This window comes from Cyprinus carpio, chromosome A11, assembly GCF_018340385.1.
Source record: "Cyprinus carpio isolate SPL01 chromosome A11, ASM1834038v1, whole genome shotgun sequence".
Classification (NCBI taxonomy): domain Eukaryota; kingdom Metazoa; phylum Chordata; class Actinopteri; order Cypriniformes; family Cyprinidae; genus Cyprinus; species Cyprinus carpio.
The window spans coordinates 11,126,462-11,148,903 of record NC_056582.1 but is presented as its reverse complement, the minus strand read 5'-3'; the positions used below and the strand labels follow the sequence as shown (position 1 = coordinate 11,148,903).

The window sequence follows — 22,442 nt, the reverse complement described above, 5'->3', positions numbered from 1 at the left end:
AAGGTCTATTAATAGTATTAAAATTGCTAAAAAATCATGTTCACAATGCATGCAAACATGTCAGTGGCACGTTTGATCAGTGGGAAGCCCTCTTGAATAAGATACTGATTGATTCACGTCACTAAAATAAACAAATGTGCATCTTTTATTTGATTATCGCTTCCTTTCTGACACAGTTTGCTGATAGAAATAATAAAGTAGCCTATGCTACCTTTTTTGTTTACTTTCTGGTCTTACTCTGTATAGTTCCCATTAGTTGAGACCAGGAATTGAACACATATGCTACTTTAATTTCCACAACTACTTTCATTAACCATTAAAAAAAAAAATGCAGTTTGTTTTGGGTCATTCATAATAATAATAATAATAATAATAATAATAATAATAATACATAAAAATGCACTCATATCTGGAAAAAAAAATGTGATTAAATTAGTAAAAGATAATTGTATAACATAAATGTGCATCATGTTGCCAAAAGATTAGATAATAGGTGTGTAAACCAAGAATATCCAAAGGTTTTAAATAAAATAAATTAGTAAAAAAGCCTTTTAGTTTCTGTTTCGAAATGTTGACGAGAAATGTTGACTAGACACCAAAAGTAAAATGGAGATTTTGTTCAAAACAAAGTTTCTGAATAAATCATTTCGTCTTCAATATGCTATACATGAATGAATCATATATAAAATGTACAGTCCGTGTAGAAGGATCCAGAAAGATGAATAACACAGAGGAGCTGGCTGCTCAGCGTGGCGCAGTTGCGATAGATTAAGCTCTGTTGAATGATACATTCTCACACTTTACTAAACAAACGAGCAGAAAGATTCTTTTCCATATTAAAGATTCTTTTCATTCCGATAACTTATAAACCAGAATGACCGCTATTCTCCGCGCGGGAGGACCTGAACATATTATGACATTCGCAAACGCCCGTTTAATATTGCATCCCAGCGATTTTATTGTTCAGTCTATGCACATTTCAAATAAAACCTCTAATAATCAACAAAAGTGCAGCTTTGACGTTATTTCAGTGTTGTTTCGGTGGGACAACATGAAGACTGTGTTGAAATATATGTGGCAAGTTCGCCTTTTTAATCGCTGAAAGCCAACAAATATCAATCCCCGGGCTCGCGGATGAGAGGCTCGCGCGAGAGGCGGCGCATGCGCGCTCACGCTTTGTGCCATATTGGAATGAGGTCGTGAACGACTAGGCGGAAAAAGACACGGCATCTAAAACCGACTTGAAAAACTCCTCACTGGTAAGAAATGAAACGCATTCCCAAATATTTATGTATTTTACCCTTTGCCCTATTCGACCTTGGCTTTCACGAGCGATTTCGCGGTGCCTGCATCTTTTTTCCCGTCTCCAAAAAAAAGGTGACTTGTGCTCGCTCGTATGAGTGCCTGGCTCTATTGCTTAAGCTATGACGTTTCAGTAACTTGACTTGGTTACAGGCGTTTTTAGCATGTGCACGAGATCAGCCGCACTCACATCAACAAATAAAGCCTCGCGAAACCGCACCGGGAAAATGTTTCCTGTCTAATAATGGTGAATTGCACGATGAGTCTCTCGGAATGAAAGTTGCATGATCGGCGTGAATGTATTAAATGCTATTATCCAGTTATATGTGGCTAGCCGAACACACTGCGCTTGACCAGCGAACTATCATCATCCTTTATTGGCTAATTTCTATGAATTGCACTCAGTAAAACGAATCAAATTATGTATCAGCTATTATTATTACCTTCTATATGGCGTTTATTTGGGCTCTGGTTATACATAACACTGATGCGTTATTTTCACTGTAGAAAATCATGTTGTTTTATGGTGTTTTCGTGTTTAAAAGATGAAGTTTAATGGGAAGCTTTCTCAAGCACTTTCAGAAACTGATGACAGTTTCATTACATAATAGAAGTTGTGTTGTGAGTCGCCATCACTCTATTGTGAAGGACTCAAGCTCTCATTTGGCTTCATGCTGCCTTGGAAAAACAAGAAAACACACTAGATGGTCTTCAGAAATAGAAAAGTGGATTTGACTTTTGAGCTGACAAGTTAGCTGATCAAGAAAAATATTATTCTTATGAAAGTCCTCTCGATAATGCATAAGTGTAATTGGCCAGAATGTCTCCAAACGCTTGGACTGTGGTTGGTGCACGTGATGTCGGTCACTGCGTCATTTCTCATCTTCTTCCTTTAGTCTTTCTTGCTTTAAGTCATTTATGCAGTTATTCACTTGATCAGTTGAGGGGAGTTGTCTTCAGGTTGAAGTGATGGAGCGGCAGAGTTTGGCAGAATGTGCTGAGGGTTCAAAGACACACCAGAAATAGATTAGCGCTGTCCTGGGCTCTCCTCGTTCACTCTTGTGTGGGGTTGTAAACCATCGGTTTAAGTTACATGCATGGTCATAACAGTGGAAGTTGTATGTTTTTGTGTTTCATGTTGATTAATGGATGTCAAATGATAGAAGTGGTATCATCTGAATCAGATTTTCATGCTTGATGTGTAACATCCAAGGTTATTTCTCTACGTTTGACAATCATTGCATTTTTGTATTTGCTTTTTATATTCGGTTTTGTTCCTAAATGCTTCCCATTTTGAATTCAAAAAGTTATAAATGCAATGAGTAAGGAGTGGTTAGAGGATAGTAGTAATAAATTAGAGCAAGTAATTTGAATAACCACAGTAAATTCATACAGAAAACTGTTGATTATGACAGAAATAACAACACAAAGTTGATTATAACAACAGCGATTTTTCGACGTGACATTATTTTACACATTTTAGGGACGTGTAGTAGAATTTCTAAACTATTTTGTTACACACAAAGAAGAAAACATTATATCAGAGCGCAGAATATGAAAATAAAGTCCTCTCCTACATCATCTCAGTACCTTTCCCTTAAAAAAATCACCATGGTAACCATAGTTTCTGCCAGACTGCCATAGTTACTACATTATCTGTAGTGCTCTTTTAGTCTTACTGCTGTAAAACTATAATAAATGAATAGTGTACTTCATATAGTTAAAATTTTTATTTTATTAAAAAAACCTATACAACATTGCTATTTTATTTGCCTTTTAAAATTAAAATTCAGATGTTCCCATTTGTTTACCATTTTGAATTAAACTGTATGAAATGCAATAATGCAATGAGGAAGGAATGGTTAGGGGATAGTAATAATAAATTTTTAATTAGTAGAGTAAATTAATACACAAAATTAGCAGATTGATTGTAACAGCAGCCCTCTTGGGTATTGATAAATATTTCCATATCTTGACAAATATGGGAATATTATTTAAAAGTTTAGGATGCATAGCACAAAAATGAAGTGTTTTAGAGTTAAAGTCATTGAAAAAAAGTGTAACACTCTCCATAAAAAAAATCACTGTGGTGACCAACATAGTTTCCTTCAAAATACCTTAGTTACTACATTATGTGTAGATTTATTATGATGACCAAACAGGCTTATATAAGCTCCCACAGTTATAGTAGTAATGCTAAAAAATTTTTTTTGAGTGGAAACTGTCATTACTATGTGCGTTTTTTTTTTTTTTTTTGTGAGGGTAATTTCTTCCCATAATGCTTTAAAGTTCAGTTGATCATCATACTGAGGGACAGCGACATGCTTTTTTTTAAACAGCCCTGGCTGCTCTTTTCAATCCCTGTTGGTGACCCCCAGTACATTGTGTCCGTGGCCCAGGCTGTGCTCCGGGGCTCTGGGATGGTGCTGGAGTGGAGGGGGTGGACTGAAAGAGTTTATCCCAGCAGAGCAGGAGGGTCGAGGCCCACCAACGGCTGTCAGGGAGAATGTCTGACTCTCTTTAATAGAGACGTCAACCTTCACAAAGACAGCTTGACAGCTCTGGATGAATAGACAGAGTTAATGCAACTTTGTTAGCCGGTTTCTTTCTTTTTTGCATTTTTGAGAGTGACATTTCAGATTGCATGCTGAGTTTGAAACAGAAATTTCAAAGTTGTTTCTGGCTTTTTTTAGTTGAGTATCTTAATGTTGGTGTCCATCTCTATATACATGTTGCATTATTAAAGTCTTTACCGTTTAGCTATATTGGGCATTGTGGTGCATTTTTGCTTCTCAGAGGTGATGTGGGGAGTCTGAGTGACAGAAGTGGCTTTTATCTTTAAAGCTATGCACTAAGAATTCCTCCTCCCACTTACTTAAATGAACTAGGCTGTGTGAAATGTGTGCAAGTCTCCTCATGTTTCTGTCTCGTCACATGCTTTCTCTCTCACACATGCAAATACTTTTACAGAAACACTATAATTCTAATATCATCATTTATCTCTCTTTTTTCAATGTTTGTTTTCCTCTCACTTGTTTTTTCCCTCCTTATTCATGTAGAAACGGTTTGATTGTCCTCCGGGGGCTTCAGACATGAGCCTTGAGGCGCTGGAGTCTGGTAAGCTATTTATTTCTTTCATTCTGCTCTGTTGCTAAATAAATTGAAGAAAATCAAAACTGTAGTCCATGCTTTGATCCTGAAAGTTACAATATTGAGAGCTGTATTGCACGTATTTAAATTGCACTGGCACAGTGTTTGTCCTTGACAGAATGCTGGACATTTCTGCACATTGCTGTAGATTTGCCCGAGATCCTGCCTATAAGCACTCACTTTCACGCTCTGCTGATATGGTTTGATGTGAAGTGATGAGGCTGTGTGTGGAGAGAGCTGAATGGACTCTGCAGTGTTTGAGCTTTTGGTCATTCAATGTTTCAGATGCAGACTCTGGTCAGGATGTGTCAGAGTTTAACTGGGATGACTACCTGGAGGAAACTGGGTCGCTTTCTGTTCCTCATCATGCGTTTAAACATGTGAGTAAATGACGCCAGCCTGTGTTCTACACCACTATAGTGAATCTCCAGAAAATAAATTATTATTTAACCAAGCTGAAAGCTTTTAATCGAATTTGAATGTGATAAAAACATGTTTTTTTATTACACTGATGCAGGCAGTTAGAGTAGTCTGGTTCATTTGACATTTTTATGCATTTGGCAGAAACATTTATCCAAAGCGACTTTCAAAGCATTGCATTCAAGTTAAACATTTTATCAGTGCATGCATTTCCTTAGGAATCAAACCCATGACCTTGCTGCAAGAGCTACGTGAGCTACCGGAATGATTCATAAACTAATGACTATTTTGAGCTGGTTCTTTTAATGAATCACTTGAAAAGAATCAGGTTTGAATCCGCCAATACCCAATTAACTGATTGAGACATTGTGTTCTGTCATGTCCAGTGGCAAAAACAGAAATGTATCAGCAAATTCTGAAGTCAACACTTAGATTACTTGCTATGCATTAGTGATGTGTTCCTATTCTCATGGGATCTGTAAGACCAATAAGTGACCATTTAGATCTTAAAGAATTTATTTTCTGGGTCAGAAATTAACCACGGCATAGGGCAAGAATACCACTGAATCTGACTGAAATTCCCCAGGTATTTAAATTGCAGAGGTGACAAAGGTCCTGTAGTCCATTCCTCTGATTTGATGATTTTCGTCATAGTCTATATACTACAATACTAGGGTTTAGTGAGGATTTAGTGCCTGCAGACGTCACTGAATGACCTATAGCTGTCAGATTTTCACTTCATGTATTTGATGTTGATAATATAGGTAACCATTTTTTCACATTAAAAATGTATTTCAGTTGAAGTATTTTGACATAGATGGATGGCATGCAATGTGCATATATGTTTAGGGACAGAAAAGCCCTCATAAAGGGAAAAAAATGGCCATTTAAAATCAGTTCCAGAGGGCAAATACTGTCCCTTAAAGTCTGTGTAAAGGCAATTCAGAGAATTGTTTTAAGCACATCATAAATGCTAGAAATGTATTGCTGAAAACACGTTACAAAGACTGTGAACTATATAGCACTGAGTTGTGGAGTTAGACCATTAAATAGTTTTCACCATTTTTGTGTTAAGGATTCTTTGGAATCATAAAATCATGTCTTGATGATGCAGTTGAGCCACTGAGCATGGCCCCCTCCCCTAACACTATAAAGAGGTGTATTCGGCTTGAAGCAGCGCTGCACAGACCGAACGTTGTAGGACATCAAAGTACAGCGAGCAGATGGCTCCTTATGCTTTCGAAAGCTCTCGCTGTTTTTTGATGTCATATCTGATTTGACATCGGTCTGTGCAGCGCTGCTTTAAGTCTAACACACTTAATAACTAGAGCGTATTAGCATCAGAGGTTCTCCCGCTCAATCGCGAGTTACTGTCACTACAGCCTACAGTTTGCTAGCTAGCTATGCCTTCGTCACGTAAATACATATTTCCTGATTGTGATAATTTTCAAAGCAGCTCAGGCATGGTTTCAGCGCCGACAGCGGACACGCCTCCAGCGTTTGAGAGCAGAGAATACTAAAAAAAGATTTTGATACCTTATTTTATTTACTTGCCTTTTTTTTTTTTATCATTCAAATTTAATAATGCATTTTTCTGTGGTATGACAAACTCAGAACACATATTTAATATTGCTTTACATGCACTTTTTCACACTGACTTTATGCTTCATTATTTAAAGGTGAGGTGTGTCATTTTAATATGCAAAGACAAGTATAAGTAATTTATTGGTACAGTGTCCCAAAAAATAGTTGAGGGAGGCACTATCTGTATTCTTCTGACCAGTGGCAGACAACTGAGTGTTTGTGAAACCTGTTGCCAGCCAGTGTTGTTATTGTTAACTTAAACTAAATCTATCAAAATTGTTTTCAGTGATATAAATAAAGCTAAAAAAAATTAAATAAAATGTAAATATTAGATGAAAAAAAAATGATTTTAAATGAAAATGAGAAAGTTTGCTTTGACAACTAACTGAAATAAGTTGAAGTTGAAGTACCAAACTTACTAAAACTTAAAAATAAATACAAATAAATAGAAATAATAATAATAAAAATGGCACAAACGCATAACAAAATTACTAAAACTTGAACTAAAAATTACATTGAAAAATGAAAATCTAAAAATAAATGCTAATTTAAAGTGATTAAGAAGCACTTTAGTAGTATATAAATACTAAATTAGCACTGCCAGTGAGAACAAAATGACACTCTTCACCATTATCCTTCAATATACTGCCCTGTAGATTATTTACCAGGTTTCATCTGACTAGTATTTTACTTTTTTAGGTGGACCAAGGCCTAGAGACCGGACTGACTCCTGGTATGAAGCTGGAGGTCTGTGTGCGTACTGAATCAGAAACAGCGTACTGGGTGGCCACAATAATCACCACCTGTGGACAGCTGCTGTTGCTACGATATGAGGGTTACCAAGATGATCGGCGTGCTGACTTTTGGTGTGACATCATGACCGCTGACTTGCATCCGATCGGATGGAGCAAGCAGCAGGGTCGACCAATGAGGCCTCCAGAGGGTGAGCAGAGAAGTGTGGTGACTTAGCAGTTTCACTGTGCTGTCTAAATTATGATGAATAGACCCTAACTGTTTCATTCAGTCAGTCACTCGAGAACAAGTGGCTTTATAGGTAAAGATGATTTGAATTTAGGTTCTGCAGAGGTTATGCTCTCATTTCTGAAAAGCTTTGTGCACATCATCCACACAGTGCCAAATTTGCATATTTCTTTACAATCTTCAAGTGCTGTGTTGCTTGCCGTGTAGTGCTTATTCATGTACATGGTTGTTCACATTCGATTTGTGGGCATATTCAGGAAATGGGGGATGGGTGTTAGTGTTGGGGCTTTTGTTTAGCTTGCAGCTTGCTGATGGGCACAATCTTTACTCCTCTGAAATTATTAAAAGACCCGTTTTAATACTTAAAGCTTCTTTTATTAATAAACTCCTGCAATAGAGTGCAGTAGGTACAGGCGTGGGGGAGTCCAGATGGTTGCTGGCATTTTGCTTCTGGCTGCCTTTGCCTTATTGACAGCTGTGCTTATGACCTAAAATACCATGTCAATGGTGAAGCCATCATAAGCACAAAATGGCATAAATCTGTCAGCAGGATAGTCTGAAGATCTGCTATATCCTTAAAATGCTCTGAATTTGTGGTCAGGTGTTCGTGAGAAGCACCAGGACTGGGAAACGCTGCTGGAGAAAGCTCTGGCTGAATCCTGCAGTGTTCCTGCTAGTCTACTGGAAGGGGTAAGAAATATACCTTTCATGTAGAAGAAAATGTATAGAGAGCTGGTCATTATTCCAAAATGAACTGATGAAATGATATATTAAAATTAATACTTAAGGTAGAGTTGCAAAATTGCAGGCGATTAGCTATTACTAATTGCATGGAAAAGAGGGAAAGTTGCATGAGAGAAAGATTAAGTGTACAGTTTAATAGTCATTATACAACAGTTGACCAATCAGAATCAAGTATTTAAACTCTGGTCACTGTACAAAATGTTGAATTTATTTATTTTTTGAAAGAAACTAATACTTTTACTGAGCAAAGACATATTAAACTATGTGCCAGGTAAAGGCATTTGAAAGATTTTTATTTCTAATAAATGCTGTTCTTTAAAAAAAAAAAGCAGCAGAACTGTTTTCAACATTGATAATAAGAAGAAATATTTCTTGAGAACTGAATCAGCATATTAGAATGATTTCTGAAGGATCGTGTGACACTGAAGACTGGAGTAATGATGCTGAAAATGCAGCTTTGCATCGCAGGAATACATTTAATTGTAAAATATATTACAAAATAAAAAGGGTTAATTTAAATTGTAAAAATTTTTCACAACATTTCTATTTCTTACTGTATTTTTGATCAAATAAATACTGCCTTGGCAACTATAAGATACTTTTTTCAAAAACATTAAAACATCATACCAACACAAAGTGCTGTACAATTCAAAACACTAAATAATAAGATGAGGTAATAAGACTATTAAAATCATGAGAATAATTAATAATTGCAATTAACTGGGGGGGAAAAAACAGGTAGAAAAAGCATGATCATTTGAATTTTTCTAATTCAGGCTAACTCAATATAGCCTCAAACAGTATTAAAAAAATATTAATTACAATGATAAATTAACGATGGACTGAAATAGCTGTGGTCTTTAAAGTGTTTGTAGCACAACAATGAAATTTCCATAGTTATTGCTAAGATATTACATATTACAATATCTGTGTGCATGCATCTTTTGCTTGTATGTTTGTAGGCTCAGCGTGGCTGTAATCCTATAGATCTGTTAAGTCCGGGTCTAAACGTTGAGCTAGTGGACCGTCAAGATATTGGGGTGGTCTGGTCTGCAGTTATTGAGGAGAACGTAGGGGGCCGCTTGCGACTTCGATATGCCGGCACAGACGGGCTCCCTGACACCCAATCCATCATATGGGTCTTCTACCTGGACCCCCTGCTTCATCTGCCAGGCTGGGCTCAGGAGCACAGCTGCACCCTTAGACCACCAGCAGGTGTGGGTTTTTATCTTTTATAAAAAATCTCTGTTATACGTATCTTGAAATATCGGAAATCGAATTAAATGTCCTTAGTAATGTAACTTAGTTGCATGGTATATAACAATTTTTTTAAAAATAGAATGCACTACACAGTGGATGATTTTGTTACTAGCATGGCCGGTTTTCATGTTTATGTGCTCAACGCTGTACTACATCCAAGCACTAGCTAGCGTTTGAATTATGTAAGTGGTCAGTGCAGCTAAAACCATGGAAACAGAAGAAGAAAGTGGAAATAAATGTGGATGGATAAAGTTGTAGTTGCTGCTGTGGCTTGATGATTCCTAACAGAGTAGATGACTGAACAGACCAACAGGATTCACAGTAGATTCTTCCTGACCTATTAATGTGCAAATCAGCTTAACTGTTCCATGCTGGAAGTGTAGTTCATGCACAAAAAGGTAGGCAGCCTGAATTGTCCTCATAAGCGCTACTAAAGTACTTTTACCCTAGGAGATCTACATATTACAGTTTAGCTAATCAATAGTTGGGATTGGTGGATGGGGGAAGGGTTTACAGGGGTTCAGATCAGAGTCCACTAGCTTTTAGAAGATAAACATGTGATGTGGTCAGCCGAGAGGTAATTGTGTTTGTGTATGTTTGTTTGTAGCTCTGCTCCCCCTGCGCACTGAAGCTGAATGGGAGGAAGTTAAGAAGACTGTTTCCTCTCAGGTGCAGGACTCCAGCATCAGCGAGGAGTTTTACAGGGTTAGTAAATACTGATTAACTACCACGTTTGGTAGAACTTGACTCTGACCTGAAGTTTGTTTGTTTGTTTGAACCCTGTTGGTGTGATCCATAAACTGGAGAGTTATGGAGAACCACTGTGACCTTTGTGCCCTTGAGCAAAGCAATTAACTGCAGGTTAAACCGGGGTGATTGTCCTTGTAGTAAGTGTACTATAAGTCAGCTTGGATGGAGGCATCTTTTGGGAGCTGCTTACACAGAATGGGTTTTTTTTTTTTCACTGCACAGCTTTTCTGTTGTTTTCTATGTAAGCGTCTTTGACTGTTCTTATGGAGCATGTGCACTTGAACACAGCGTCAACTTAAAAGAAAAACAAACTTTTTTTTGCCCATTCCAATGCCCTATGTCTTGTTTTTAAATGCAAAACACGAGTTTTGTGTGAAAGACCCCTTAAGCCAAAAGTGTAGTTTAGCTTAGATGTGAATGTTTAGAGAATGTGTACAGTAAAAGTGTTGTAAATTACGCATGTACTATGCTGGTGATGATATGATGCATGCTGTGTAATTGTGTAACATACGCAGTGTATGTTAATTTTTATGTAGTAAATAGTATCCATACATCTTCTGTGCTGTTGTTAAAAATCTAAATCGTTTAAAGTTGCTTCAGATTTTCTGGTATTTTAAAAAGATTTGAAAGTTTTTAAATCCTTATAGAAACTGAAAAAACGTACTCAGTATATTTTGATTAATCTCACTTCATTTTAATTTAATTTGTTATAGTTAGCTCTTATATATTTATGTATTTATTATTTGTATATATTGTTTTCTGTCAATATGTGTTGTGGCTGTGTTCAACAATGATAATGTCTGTTTGTTATATGAATTGGTTTAATAATGTTTTAAAAAATCTAAATGGTGTCGGAGGTATACAGTATATACTGTGTAGTATTTAGAAAGAATGCTGCTGATATTTCATTCCAAATCAAGGTATGATTGCTAAAATAATAGTATGGATGAAAGGCTAGAAAATGCTGTTTGTACTTGTTTGTACTTTTTTCTTTTAAAATGATTCAGTCATATTGACGGACTATACACTTGTTTCTGTATTCAGGACAGATCAGACATCAATCCACACTCCTTTACTGAAGGGATGAAGCTGGAAGCTGTGGACCCAGCAGCTCCTTTCACCATCAGTCCGGCCACTGTGGCGAAGGTAACGTAATGGACCCTACCTCCCCTGTGCTATTATCACCCCCAAAATGTGTTCAACACACAGTTTGGACCTGTTACCCTAATACTATGCAACTACATAAAACTCTGTAATGCACACCTGTAATGCACACACAGTGCTAATTTGGGGTTATAAAAAAGCTTTACCAGAAATGACTTCTACTTTTCAGTTAGTATTCTGTCAAACACAACCTTTGACCAAAAGAATTAGTCTCCTTATTGTTACCACACATGAAGGTTAGGCATTTCACACTGAAGGATGGGTGTTTTCCATAAACATGGGTGTATTCCAGATAACTGTGCGCAGGATGAACAGGAAAGGTAGTTGTAGATCTGTGCCCTTCTTCTTAGTTCTGTATGCTTTATTCATTTACCTGTTTGTTTGTGTATGATAGGTGTTTAATGACCAGTTTTTTCTGGTGCAAATGGATGATATGAGAGATGAGGCACAGAAAGAGGGATGCAGACGCTCTTTCCTGTGTCACAGAGACAGTCCAGGAGTCTTCCCTACACAGTGGAGTCTCAAGAATGGAGTCAAGCTCAGCCCTCCTCCAGGTTCGTACATTCAACCTGCTTTTAATCGTCATATACAACAAGGAAGGTGAAATAACACAAATGCCTAACAATTTATTAATAAAAGGACCTAACAGAAAGGAGGTCCACCCAACCTTTTTTTTCTTGGAATGCTGTCTTACAAGTCTTGAACCGTCTGTAGGAAAAATTGCATCATTCTTCTCGAGTAGGAAAACTTTGCATAAAAGATCTGGCGATTAGATATGCTACAGAGCATTTCACTTCATCCTGCTGTCCATGAAACATTGGTTTTGTAGCAATACGCACACATGAGCGAGCAGTGTTTTTACAGTAGGATGCTCCCTGTCCTGAAAAATGGCTTCATTCACTGGCAGTTATACTGCCCAGCAGAGCAGTCATTAGACCTAATGGCTGGTGTGGGACGGCCGGCCATGTCATTATGGAACCTTCCCCATTTTAACAGCTGGAAACAGACACTGAGGCTTGAGGCTTTTGGATTTTGCCAAGCATAAACCCATCTGGATGAGAAATCCATAAATGCGATTTATCCTTTTATTTTAATCTGGTTTCCAGGTGTTTTCTTGACACCAGTTTGTGTTGATAAACTGTGGTCTTATACTGGGAGGCACTGTTTGACCTCTTTGGACCTTTGTTGCTTTGAGTACTCACAAATTAAAGTATTTATTGTCAGTTCTCCTTTACGCCTCACATGCTGCTAATAGCCAGTCAACATATTGATTAGTTCATCATTTGAATTGCCATTGTGGCTCTGTTTGGGATTTACTTCAAAGTTAAAATATTGTTTCATCTAGCATTTCAGTTATTTTGTAATCTGTATGTATATTAGGGACCTAGTCGTGCAGTTGACAGTTTCTCAGGTGCACTTGTTGACCTTTGTGTGGTTGTGTGTGTGTGTGTTGGTGTGTGTAGGGTTCCAAGGTCAGGACTTTGACTGGGCGGACTATCTGAAGCAGTGTGAAGCTGAAGCAGCCCCTCAGCAATGCTTTCCTCCAGTGAGTTCTCTTTCTGCATATTTAAAAAATAAAGCTCATTTAAAAAAAAATCCCAAATTGAAGCATGACATTTTTTTGAGGAAAAAATGAAGATTGACTTTGACCTTATGAATCAGTTAATTGAAGAAATCTTTTAAAATGTAATAATTTGACTGTGAATAATTTGACTGACATTAAATTGTAAGACTTAATTCTTTTCATTTTTTTATGTTGACATGCATGTATTTAAAATATATATATAAATATATATATTTTAAATGATGTTAAATTTATGTATGTGGTTTTTATTTTATTTATGTTGTTTATATTTGGGGTTAGTAAGGTAATATTTTTTTTTTTAGTGTTTTTTTATGATGTCAAGGTTTTTTTTTTATTGTTTTTTGTAGTTTTTTCTTTTGTTTCCAAGACTGAATTTTCTGCAACCATTACTCCAGTCTTCAGTAGGGCTGGGCGATATATATCGCATGTGATTGTCATGCGCATTTCGTTAGTAAAGCCGGTTCCCTGATTTCCGCTAACTCGCCATCATATGCTTTCAAATGGAGCGGCATTTATTAGACAGAGCCGTAGATCACTGACAAGCTACGCAATATCACGTTCATTATCGCAGATGAATCGCCTTTATTTTTGTCGCTGATGTGACTTTCTGAAATTGACTTTTTAAACTTCCTTGTAGGACCCTTTTGATCAGTGCATAAAAGAGTCCATGATGCTGGAGGCTGTCAACCCACTCTGCCCTGGAAACATTCATGTAGCAACTGTTGTCAAGGTCAAAGGTCAACACATGTGGATTCGCTTGGAAGGTGTGACATCAACGCTCTTTTTTTTCTGCAGTATGGCAGCTGTGAATAAGCAAAAATAATTATGCAGTGTCTCCTTGGACTGGCTCCAGAGGAAACTAACAAAACAGAGTCCCTGATTAAAAATAGCAAGACCACTAATGGACTAATATAAGACTAGGCTTAACTGTTTATAGACATCACAGGTCAGTAGACATGAGGATTAGTCTCATTTATCTCTCCCTCCCGCTCTTTGTTCAGGTCTGAAGCAAGCCATCCCAGAAATCATAGTTCACAGAGACTCCATGGATATTTTTCCAGTGAGCTGGTGTGAGACCAATGGCTGTCCTCTCCATCACCCCTGCAAGCCCAGAGGTCAGTTTTACACCACAAACTTCTCAATGCCAAGGTGCTGTGCACACAAATTACATTATAAATTGATATTCGATATTGGCTTGTTAAGAGACATAAATGTGTATTTTATGTGATCTTTGCAGTGGAGAAACAGAGAAAGGTTGCAGTTGTTCAGCCAGAGAAACAGTAAGAAAGACACCAAAGCGTTTGAATTGAATTCAAGTAGTTTTGATTATGGAAAAACACTCATTTATCTCTTTCATCACAGCCGGGTACCATCCAAAGACTCCTCACCTGATACTACCAAACAACAGACTAACAGCAGTCAGGCTGAGATCGGTGAGTGCTAGATACATATCTGAACACTGTACACGTGCATGGTTTTCCTTCCGTCATAAAAGCTCAGTGGACTCTGACATGGTACTATTTTAATCTTGTTTGTGTGCCACCAGCAGGCCAGGCGAATGGGAAATACAGTTGCCCTAAGATCTATTTTAACCATCGCTGCTTCTCAGGGCCCTACCTCAATAAGGGCCGTATTGCAGAGCTGCCGCAGTGTGTGGGACCTGGGAACTGTGTCCTGGTGCTGAAGGAGGTTAGCCCAAAAAGATTTGCAAAACTATTCAAATTTCAAATTGTTTTTACTGTATATGTGATCAGTTAAATTCTGAATAAATAAATCTTATCCTGCCACATGGACATTACTTTGACGATGTCACATCTGATAACGGATGTATCATGAAATGTGCTATACAAATCAGTGTGAATTGATGTGCTTTTATCTGCATTTTATAATTGCTTTGAACATGGCTCAAAATCTGGAGTTGAACTATTCTAGTATTTTGTTAAGGTTTATGAATACCTTAGTTGTGTGTTTGTAATGCTGACCTATTGACCTGTGGCCTGTACAGGTGCTGACGCTGCTGATAAATTCTGCCTATAAGCCCAGTCGTGTGCTGAGAGAGCTGCAGTTGGACCAGGAGGGCCGCTGGCAGGGCCACGGAGAGACACTTAAAGCCAAGTGAGTATATGGTGCCCTAAATATTTCTTTTTTGCAAAAGTAAAGGAAAAAAAAAAAAAACTTTTACAGAATGACCTGATCAAACAGGTTGTTGAAACAAGTTTGTTGATAAAGTATGAAAGTTATGCATATGCTTTTTATCAACGTCTATAATAATTAATAAATGAATTATGAACATAATTATGTAACAAATAGTTTGCTTTTGGTTTTCTGACCAGTCTTTGTGCCTCACAGGTACAAAGGGAAGAGCTATAGAGCGACAGTAGAGATTGTTCGCACTGCAGACCAGGTGGCTGATTTCTGTCGGAAAACCTGCATTAAGCTGGAGTGCTGTCCCAACCTGTTCGGCCCGAGAATGGTTCTGGAGCGCTGCTCAGAAAACTGCTCTGTGCTCACCAAAACCAAATACAGTGAGCACCTTGTCTATTAATTATATAATAATTCCTATTATTTTCATCAATTCTGTGTAGATTTAAGTTGTTTTGCTGTATTGCAGTAAAATTATTGATGTAATACAGTATTTTTGTATTGATTTTATTTATTTTTAATCAGCATTAATTTAAGGCTGCAAAGCATATATATTATCATGATATATATAAACATTTTGTGTTTTTGGCTTTTTTGTGTTTTTGTAAAAAGCTTACATTTTCTGAAAATATGCTTCATTGTATTTATGCAAAATATAATTTCTTTTTTATTTTGGGGTGAAATATGATCTGGACAAATTCACCCATGATTTATTTAAATTACATGATTGTAAAAGTAATGTGCTCTCGTTTACTTGCTGTTTAGTTGGCTCTGTAAAACTAACAGTAACTGTTTTATAGCATATTACTATGGGAAGAAGAAGTGCAGGCGTGTAGGCCGACCTCCTGGTGGACACTCTAACTTAGAGGGAGGTGTGAAGAGACGAGGCAGGAAGAGGAAGAGGAGGAAGCAGCTCTTCGTCCACAAAAAGAGACGTTCATCTGCCTCCGTCGACAACACTCCAGCAGGTTCCCCTCAGGTAACAAGAGCTACGTTGCGGTGCAAAGATCTGAGAGCTCTGGTGAAAATATTTCTATTTTGCATTTTTCTAATTTAATGCAAATGCTTCCAATTATAAACATTATCAGCATAATTTGAAGATAACGATAAAAAATAAATAACATGATTTTATTTTATTTTCTTTTAGAATTAAATGCTCAACATTGCAAATTTTATGAGTAAATAGTCTAAATTCTTAAACATTTTTGCTTAATTTTACATCATAATGTTTTACTTTTAGTTTATCTCAAGCTTTAATTAGACTCTTGCTCCCAGATTTTCAGATGTTTGGACCACACTAAATACAAAACAAATATGTTTAGAGTAACTGCTCAACAAGAACCATCTTCTTCCATCTGTTTTAATGTGGTCATTAGAATGTCAGATGCACAGTCTGGTGAAACATTTGCACTCAGAGTAAATGTCATTCAACGCATGAGCAGAATTCAGATGTATCAAAATGAACGTATTGGTTGTTAATATAAAATATATGTAAGTTAAACCAAAAGAAGCGTTAAACTGGATCTACAGATGTACTTATGTCACTGCTTGGTCTCACAGGGCAGTGGTGATGAAGAAGATCTGGATGAGGATGACTCTCTAAGTGAAGACACAGGCTCTGAACTGCAAGACGAGCTAATGGATGACTCTGAATATTCAGAGAAGAAGTCACAGCCCCCACCCACCCCCTCCCCCTCCCCTCCAGAAACCCCCCGTCCCATGCGCAGACGGCGCAAAGCTCGCTCACCGTCCTGCTCAGATGATGAGAACAGACCTCCTTCACCCAAGGTAACACTGGGGTTTTGTAGAATAACTGGACAATAATATTATAATAAAGATTCATTTACAGCAGTGATTCTCAAGCAGGGGGCTGGGGCCCATTTGGGAGCCTCAGCACACTTCCAAGGGGTGGCAAAATGGCTAAAAATGATTTAACATAAGACTAAATATGTTTCAATAAAAGCTAGAACAATTCAAATTCAAGATGTAAGCTGACATCATAATTATTTTAATTTGTTTCTTCAACCACTCTGCCATTCAAAGGCAAAAGGTTGCAACTTAGTTTTTTAGTCAAAAATGAGTTATTGATATTTTTGGGACATTCAAGACCTCCTTTATCACATTTTGTAATAAAATAATGGCTTGTCTTAACAGTAACTTCGAAAAGCCCTGGAGAAACCAAGGCAGAACACCATATAACACTTATATAAAATTACACGTATAATAAAATTGAGTTACGGAACTTTGATTTTGTTTAGCCATACGTCAATATGAAGTTACTGTGCCGGCCTGGAGTTATACAGCATTCTGCCTTTGTTTTTCTGTCCATTAAAATCTCCCTCGTTTAAATTATGTTGTAACTTCATACATCTGTCACTGAAGCACTTCATTAGACAAACAAATTAGATAGATTTCTATCTAACTGCTCAATATAACAAAGCACTGTAAACAAGCAAAGACTAGATAACTTGGCAGCAAAAAGTAATCATAAATTATAAAAAAGTATTTTTTTCCTCTTTTAATAATGCAGATTATTCACTCATTGCTGGCCTGTCAGTCTGGGGCTGCTCACTTCTAGTTGCACGCATATGGACTCGAATGCCGTGACATTTTATACAGGTGTTACTATAATGAATTTATAAATGGGGATCAGCAACCAAATATTGATAATGTGGAAGTTGCTGCCTTTTGCCTTGGTGTGACATCTCGCATTTTGCACACAATGCAAAGGCAGAGTACAGTAACTTCAAAATAGGGGTGAAAAACAAGTTTGAGCTCAATATTTTTTTTTTTTTTGTGTAGATAATTTTCATTAGTAAAACATCTAATTGCCAGATTTCCAGTGTCATACCTATAATTAGTTTGGCTGAACAAATAAAAATCTTTAAAGTCATTTTTCTCATTTCCATACTCCTGCAAGTTAAGGTCTTTTGCATTTGTAGGGCAGCACTGTCATCTTTATTTATGGACCAGTATTCCCACAGTCTTGGGAAACATGCATAAATTAGGGATTTTTTTTTCCAGACCTGTAAAGGTAATGGAAATTAATAAAATATTTTTACAAAAATTCTAATATTGTCAAGCTTTAAAATGTTTTATTGAGTTAAAAGCTTGAGTGACTAGAAAATTAATGTAAATTCATTGCAAATAAAAAGTGTAAACTCTGAATAACATTTAGTTATTGAAACTTCTGGAATGCAATTATTTTAATTTTAACGAATTATTATTGTTATTATTAGAAATATTTATAGAAATATTTTAATATTTGAATGAATTTAAATAGATACTTCTAGTTTCTGTGAAAAAAATGGAAAGCAGCTTTCATCATAAGTACCACAAATATCACGGGGCCCTTCAAATATTGTTTTTGAGGAGCCTTGAATTCAGAAAAGTTGAAAACTGCTGACTTACAGTATACAAAATATATACTTCTAACATTTAGGAATATAACTCTCTTTATAACTGGGTTTTGTACTGTATTGTGTTTGATAAGTATGCAGTACTGACTGTTTTGCTGTCTCTTCTGAAAGTCCACGTACTGAAGTTCCTCCGAAGCTGTGTTTGGACAGCAGTCCACTGGAATGGAGTGTCACAGATGTTGTGCGTTTCATCAGGACCACTGATTGTGCTCCACTGGCACGCATCTTCAAGGATCAAGTAATTGAACACACACCTCCAATACAACCATAGCTCCAATACATTAACATCTGTCTGTAATGATCCAGCCATAGTGATCAGGAAAGACAAATTGCTATTTATGCCTGGTAGTAGTCTCCTGTGAGCACCTTTGATTGGATTTTAAGATTTTCTGAGTACATACCTGCAGTAACACATTGTAAGTACAGCACAAAATTGTAAATGTAAGGCAAATTGAGTTTCTTGAAGTATTTTTTTAGGCTTTTATTTTTTTTTAACACCATTGGACACGTAAGTTTAAATCCCTTGTTCTAGCATAATGATTGATTGACAGGAGAGGTCATTCACAGTTGTCTGAGACGCATCAGGACAACCTGCTACACATGCTACAAATGCAATGTGCACATAAGTTTCTAAATATCTGCAAATGTGATTTGTTAAGAGCCCTGCACGACAAGGTTTTTGATTATCTGCAAATATCTGATATTCTTCTTTACAAATCCTCGTTTTGTACTTCTAATTAGTGACCGTTGTTTTGTTTTGATCTCTCTCCTGCACTTCAACGTTTGTCACTTCTGAGCAGCCTATGCGCAAAGCTGACCTCATACGTCATTAAATTGATTATTACGTTTTAATTATGGTTATTTTTCTTACAAAAACGCATCAGTTTGCTATTTTTATTTTTTTTATGGATGGGTGCTTATTTCACTTATTTTGGACTAAAGCACTGCAACACCCGCTGAGTGCCATTAAACAGCTTGAAAGATCTTTTTATGTAACTATGACTGGATTCGTCTGAAAGAATAAAGTCATATATACCTAGGATGACCTGAGGGTGAGTGATTTATGGGCTAATTTTCATTTTTGGGTGAACTAACCCTTTAAATCAAAAATCAAATGAAGGAATGATACACAGATTTAACTTGTAAAACGAGGGAGCAATTTAGTAAGTCATGGGAACAGTTTACATAACATGAGGGAACACATTAGTACAGCAAATTAAGTTGTGAGAATTCTTAATTTGAGGCTAGGATATCAATTTCTTTTCTCATGTCTTGTGCGGAGCTTTGTAGGTTTGAGTAATTTGATTGCAAATCCTTTTGGGCCCCATTGTAAATTCATTGGCGTAGATCAGTAGTTTAGCTCCAACCCTGAAAAAACCCTCACTTGACTGTAGACTTGGTAATCCTGAAGACCTTGATTAGCTTGTTCAGGTGTGTTGTTTGATTAGGGTTCATGGGATCTGAACTATACAGGCTATCCGGGATTGACGTTTTTTGCTTCTGTAGTAGTTTTATATACATTTTCTGGCTCACATGCTTATTACTGCTGATTTAGGATCCTACCTCTGTATATTTGTCAACTCTTTTTTTTTTTTATTTACCTTTGCTAGGAAATTGACGGTCAAGCGCTGCTTCTGTTGAACCTTCCCACTGTCCAGGAGTGTATGGACCTGAAGCTCGGCCCTGCCATCAAGCTGTGCCATCACATCGAGCAGGTCAAACTAGCATTTTACCAACAGTTTTCCAGCTGAGGGTGACATCCTGAAGAGTAGGGCATCTGACATTTTGGGAGACTTTCCTAATGTCTGTGATCTTCCTTTTGCTCTATGGATCATAGAACCTTTAAAATCACTTAGCGCTTTAGACACCTCCCGTACAATAGAGATACTACTGGAGGGGTGTTTTTCAACAGGGTGAATCTGGTACTTGTACGGCTGGGCTCTCCATCTCAAATTAAGCCTGGACTACTGTTAAGTTTGTGCTCTTTTTTTTTTTTTTTTTTTTTTTTTTTTTGTAAGATTAGTTCAGCTCAGGTTACAGTTAGACCCAAGTCAGAGGAACTAGTCCATTCATGTCAGCAACAATAAGCAAAGTTCTTGTTTCTGAAACCTTTATTAACTGTAGAGCGGATGACAATGCAATTACCTTAAGCACAAAAAACAATTGCCCATGTACTGTAAGTGGTATGCAAACATGTACATACAGGAGTGTGAATGTAAATACTGTAAATACTCTGTTTTCTATAAAAGCTTGGGAATTACACTGTAACACAACAGTGCAAAAGATGAGGTTTCTGTAAATACTAATAATCATTTGCTCATTCTAACGATGCATTATTAAATAAAAGTGCATAGTAATAACAAAAATGATGAGGTGTTATGGTTAAGACATAAGCACACAAAGAATTCAGGTTGTCACTGACTGTGATAGGGATAATATTCATAGTGGCAAATCCAGGGTTTATCAACACCAAACTAAAGAGTCTTGTACTCTTACAAACATAATATTTTAATATTAAGTAGAATGCAGCATCTGTGTTCAAATACATATACTGCATTAAATAATTTCAGGAGCCTAAATGGCCTAATAACTAGTTTGGTCTTGCATTGTAAAACTATGCCCCCACTCAACCAGATAGCATCATTTGATTTGTTATCTATTGATTGTATTTGAATTGATAATGAGATATGCAACAGTCTCCCTTTTCTTGATTTAACAGTCCATGTCCCTTGATCCTTCTTCTTTAAGCATTTTGTGCTGGAATGGTGAAAGATGCATTTGAAACCTCGTCTTGACATTATTCTGTTTTATTCATTTCCTTGTTTTCATCCATTTGATTAAAGGTTGTTAAAATAATATTGGTTTACTTTTAATTATATGTTGGTGGAAAATGTTATTTAAAAGAAAATAAATGGAACAGAATCTTGCCTTTGGTTTCTTTCTTCAGGGGGTTAATTTAAAGAAAGGGGTTGGGGCAGTGATGACTTTTTAAAATAGATCTATTTGGGTTTGTATTTGTATTTATATTTAAAATATATATTTGTAGACCATAGATATTAATACTTAGGTAGATGTTTCTGCATTCTGATTATATGGTCTTGTGTGTATGCGATTGATTTTTAAGATTTTTTTTAAGTGTTTTTGAAAGAAGACTTCTGCTCACCAAGGCACCAAGCATTTATTTGATTAAAAATACAGTAAAACTAATATTGTGGAATATTACAATTTAAAATCATTTTCATATATTTTAAAATTACATTTATTTCTGTGATTACAAGGCTGAATTTTCAGCAGCATTACTCCAGTTAGTCAGTCGTGGCCTAATGGTTAGAGAGTCTGACTTGTAAACCGAAGGGTTCGAGTCTCTGGTCCAGCAGGAATTGTGGGTGGGGGGAGTGAAAAACCAGTGCTCTCTTCCACCTTCAATACTACGACTGAGGTGAGACCCTTGAGCAAGACACCGAACCCCCAGCTGCTCCCCGGGTGCCACAGCACATCGCTGCCCGCTGCTCCGGGTGTGTGTTCACTAGTGTGTGTGTGTGTGTGTGTGTGTGTGTGTGTGCACTTGGATGGGTTAAATGCAGAGCACAAATTCTGAGTATGGGTCACCATACATGGCCACACGTCACTTCACTTTCACTTTTTCAGTCTTCAGTGTCACATGACTCTTCAAAAATCATTCTAATACAATATTTGATGCTCATGAAACCTTATTACTTAGTTATTAGTTTTCAGGATTCTTTGACTAACAGGAAGTTTGAAATATATATTATATTTGAAATATAAATATAATATGTATTTACTAATTTTGATCAATTTAATGCATCCATGCTAAATAAAAGCACTAATTTATTTTGAACACACTAGTTATACTATTTATACTATAACAGCACAGAATAGTACACGAGTTGGGACGCACCTTAAGATTTATTAGAATTTCA

General features: G+C 36.8%; 1 protein-coding gene across 2 annotated transcripts; it reads left to right on the top strand.

Moving 5' to 3' along the window:
* The first annotated feature begins 1,121 nt into the window (after positions 1-1,121).
* LOC109063661 (Scm like with four mbt domains 1) lies at positions 1,122-21,427 on the top strand. Of its 2 annotated transcripts, none has more exons than XM_042766219.1 (21): positions 1,122-1,259; positions 4,362-4,419; positions 4,738-4,832; positions 7,156-7,399; positions 8,039-8,127; positions 9,144-9,396; positions 10,049-10,146; positions 11,236-11,337; positions 11,750-11,909; positions 12,819-12,901; positions 13,578-13,704; positions 13,942-14,055; positions 14,178-14,220; positions 14,303-14,373; positions 14,490-14,629; positions 14,946-15,055; positions 15,290-15,465; positions 15,883-16,061; positions 16,643-16,870; positions 18,611-18,739; positions 20,112-21,427. In XM_042766219.1, exons 2-21 carry the CDS (start codon positions 4,395-4,397, stop codon positions 20,250-20,252), a joined length of 2,607 nt encoding a protein of 868 aa, XP_042622153.1. In that variant the 5' UTR covers positions 1,122-1,259; positions 4,362-4,394; the 3' UTR covers positions 20,253-21,427. The 2 variants fall into 2 exon arrangements, with proteins under 2 accessions (XP_042622153.1, XP_042622152.1); XM_042766218.1 differs by having other exon boundaries at positions 14,487-14,629.
* The last annotated feature ends 1,015 nt before the right edge of the window (positions 21,428-22,442 follow it).

Coding starts and splice junctions, on each gene's coding strand:
- LOC109063661 (XM_042766218.1), top strand. CDS start 4,395: ATGAGCCTTGAGGCGCTGGAGTCTG. Junction 12,902..13,577: donor CTCAGCAATGCTTTCCTCCA/GTGAGTTCTCTT, acceptor ACTTCCTTGTAG/GACCCTTTTGATCAGTGCAT. Junction 15,466..15,882: donor GCTCACCAAAACCAAATACA/GTGAGCACCTTG, acceptor ACTGTTTTATAG/CATATTACTATGGGAAGAAG.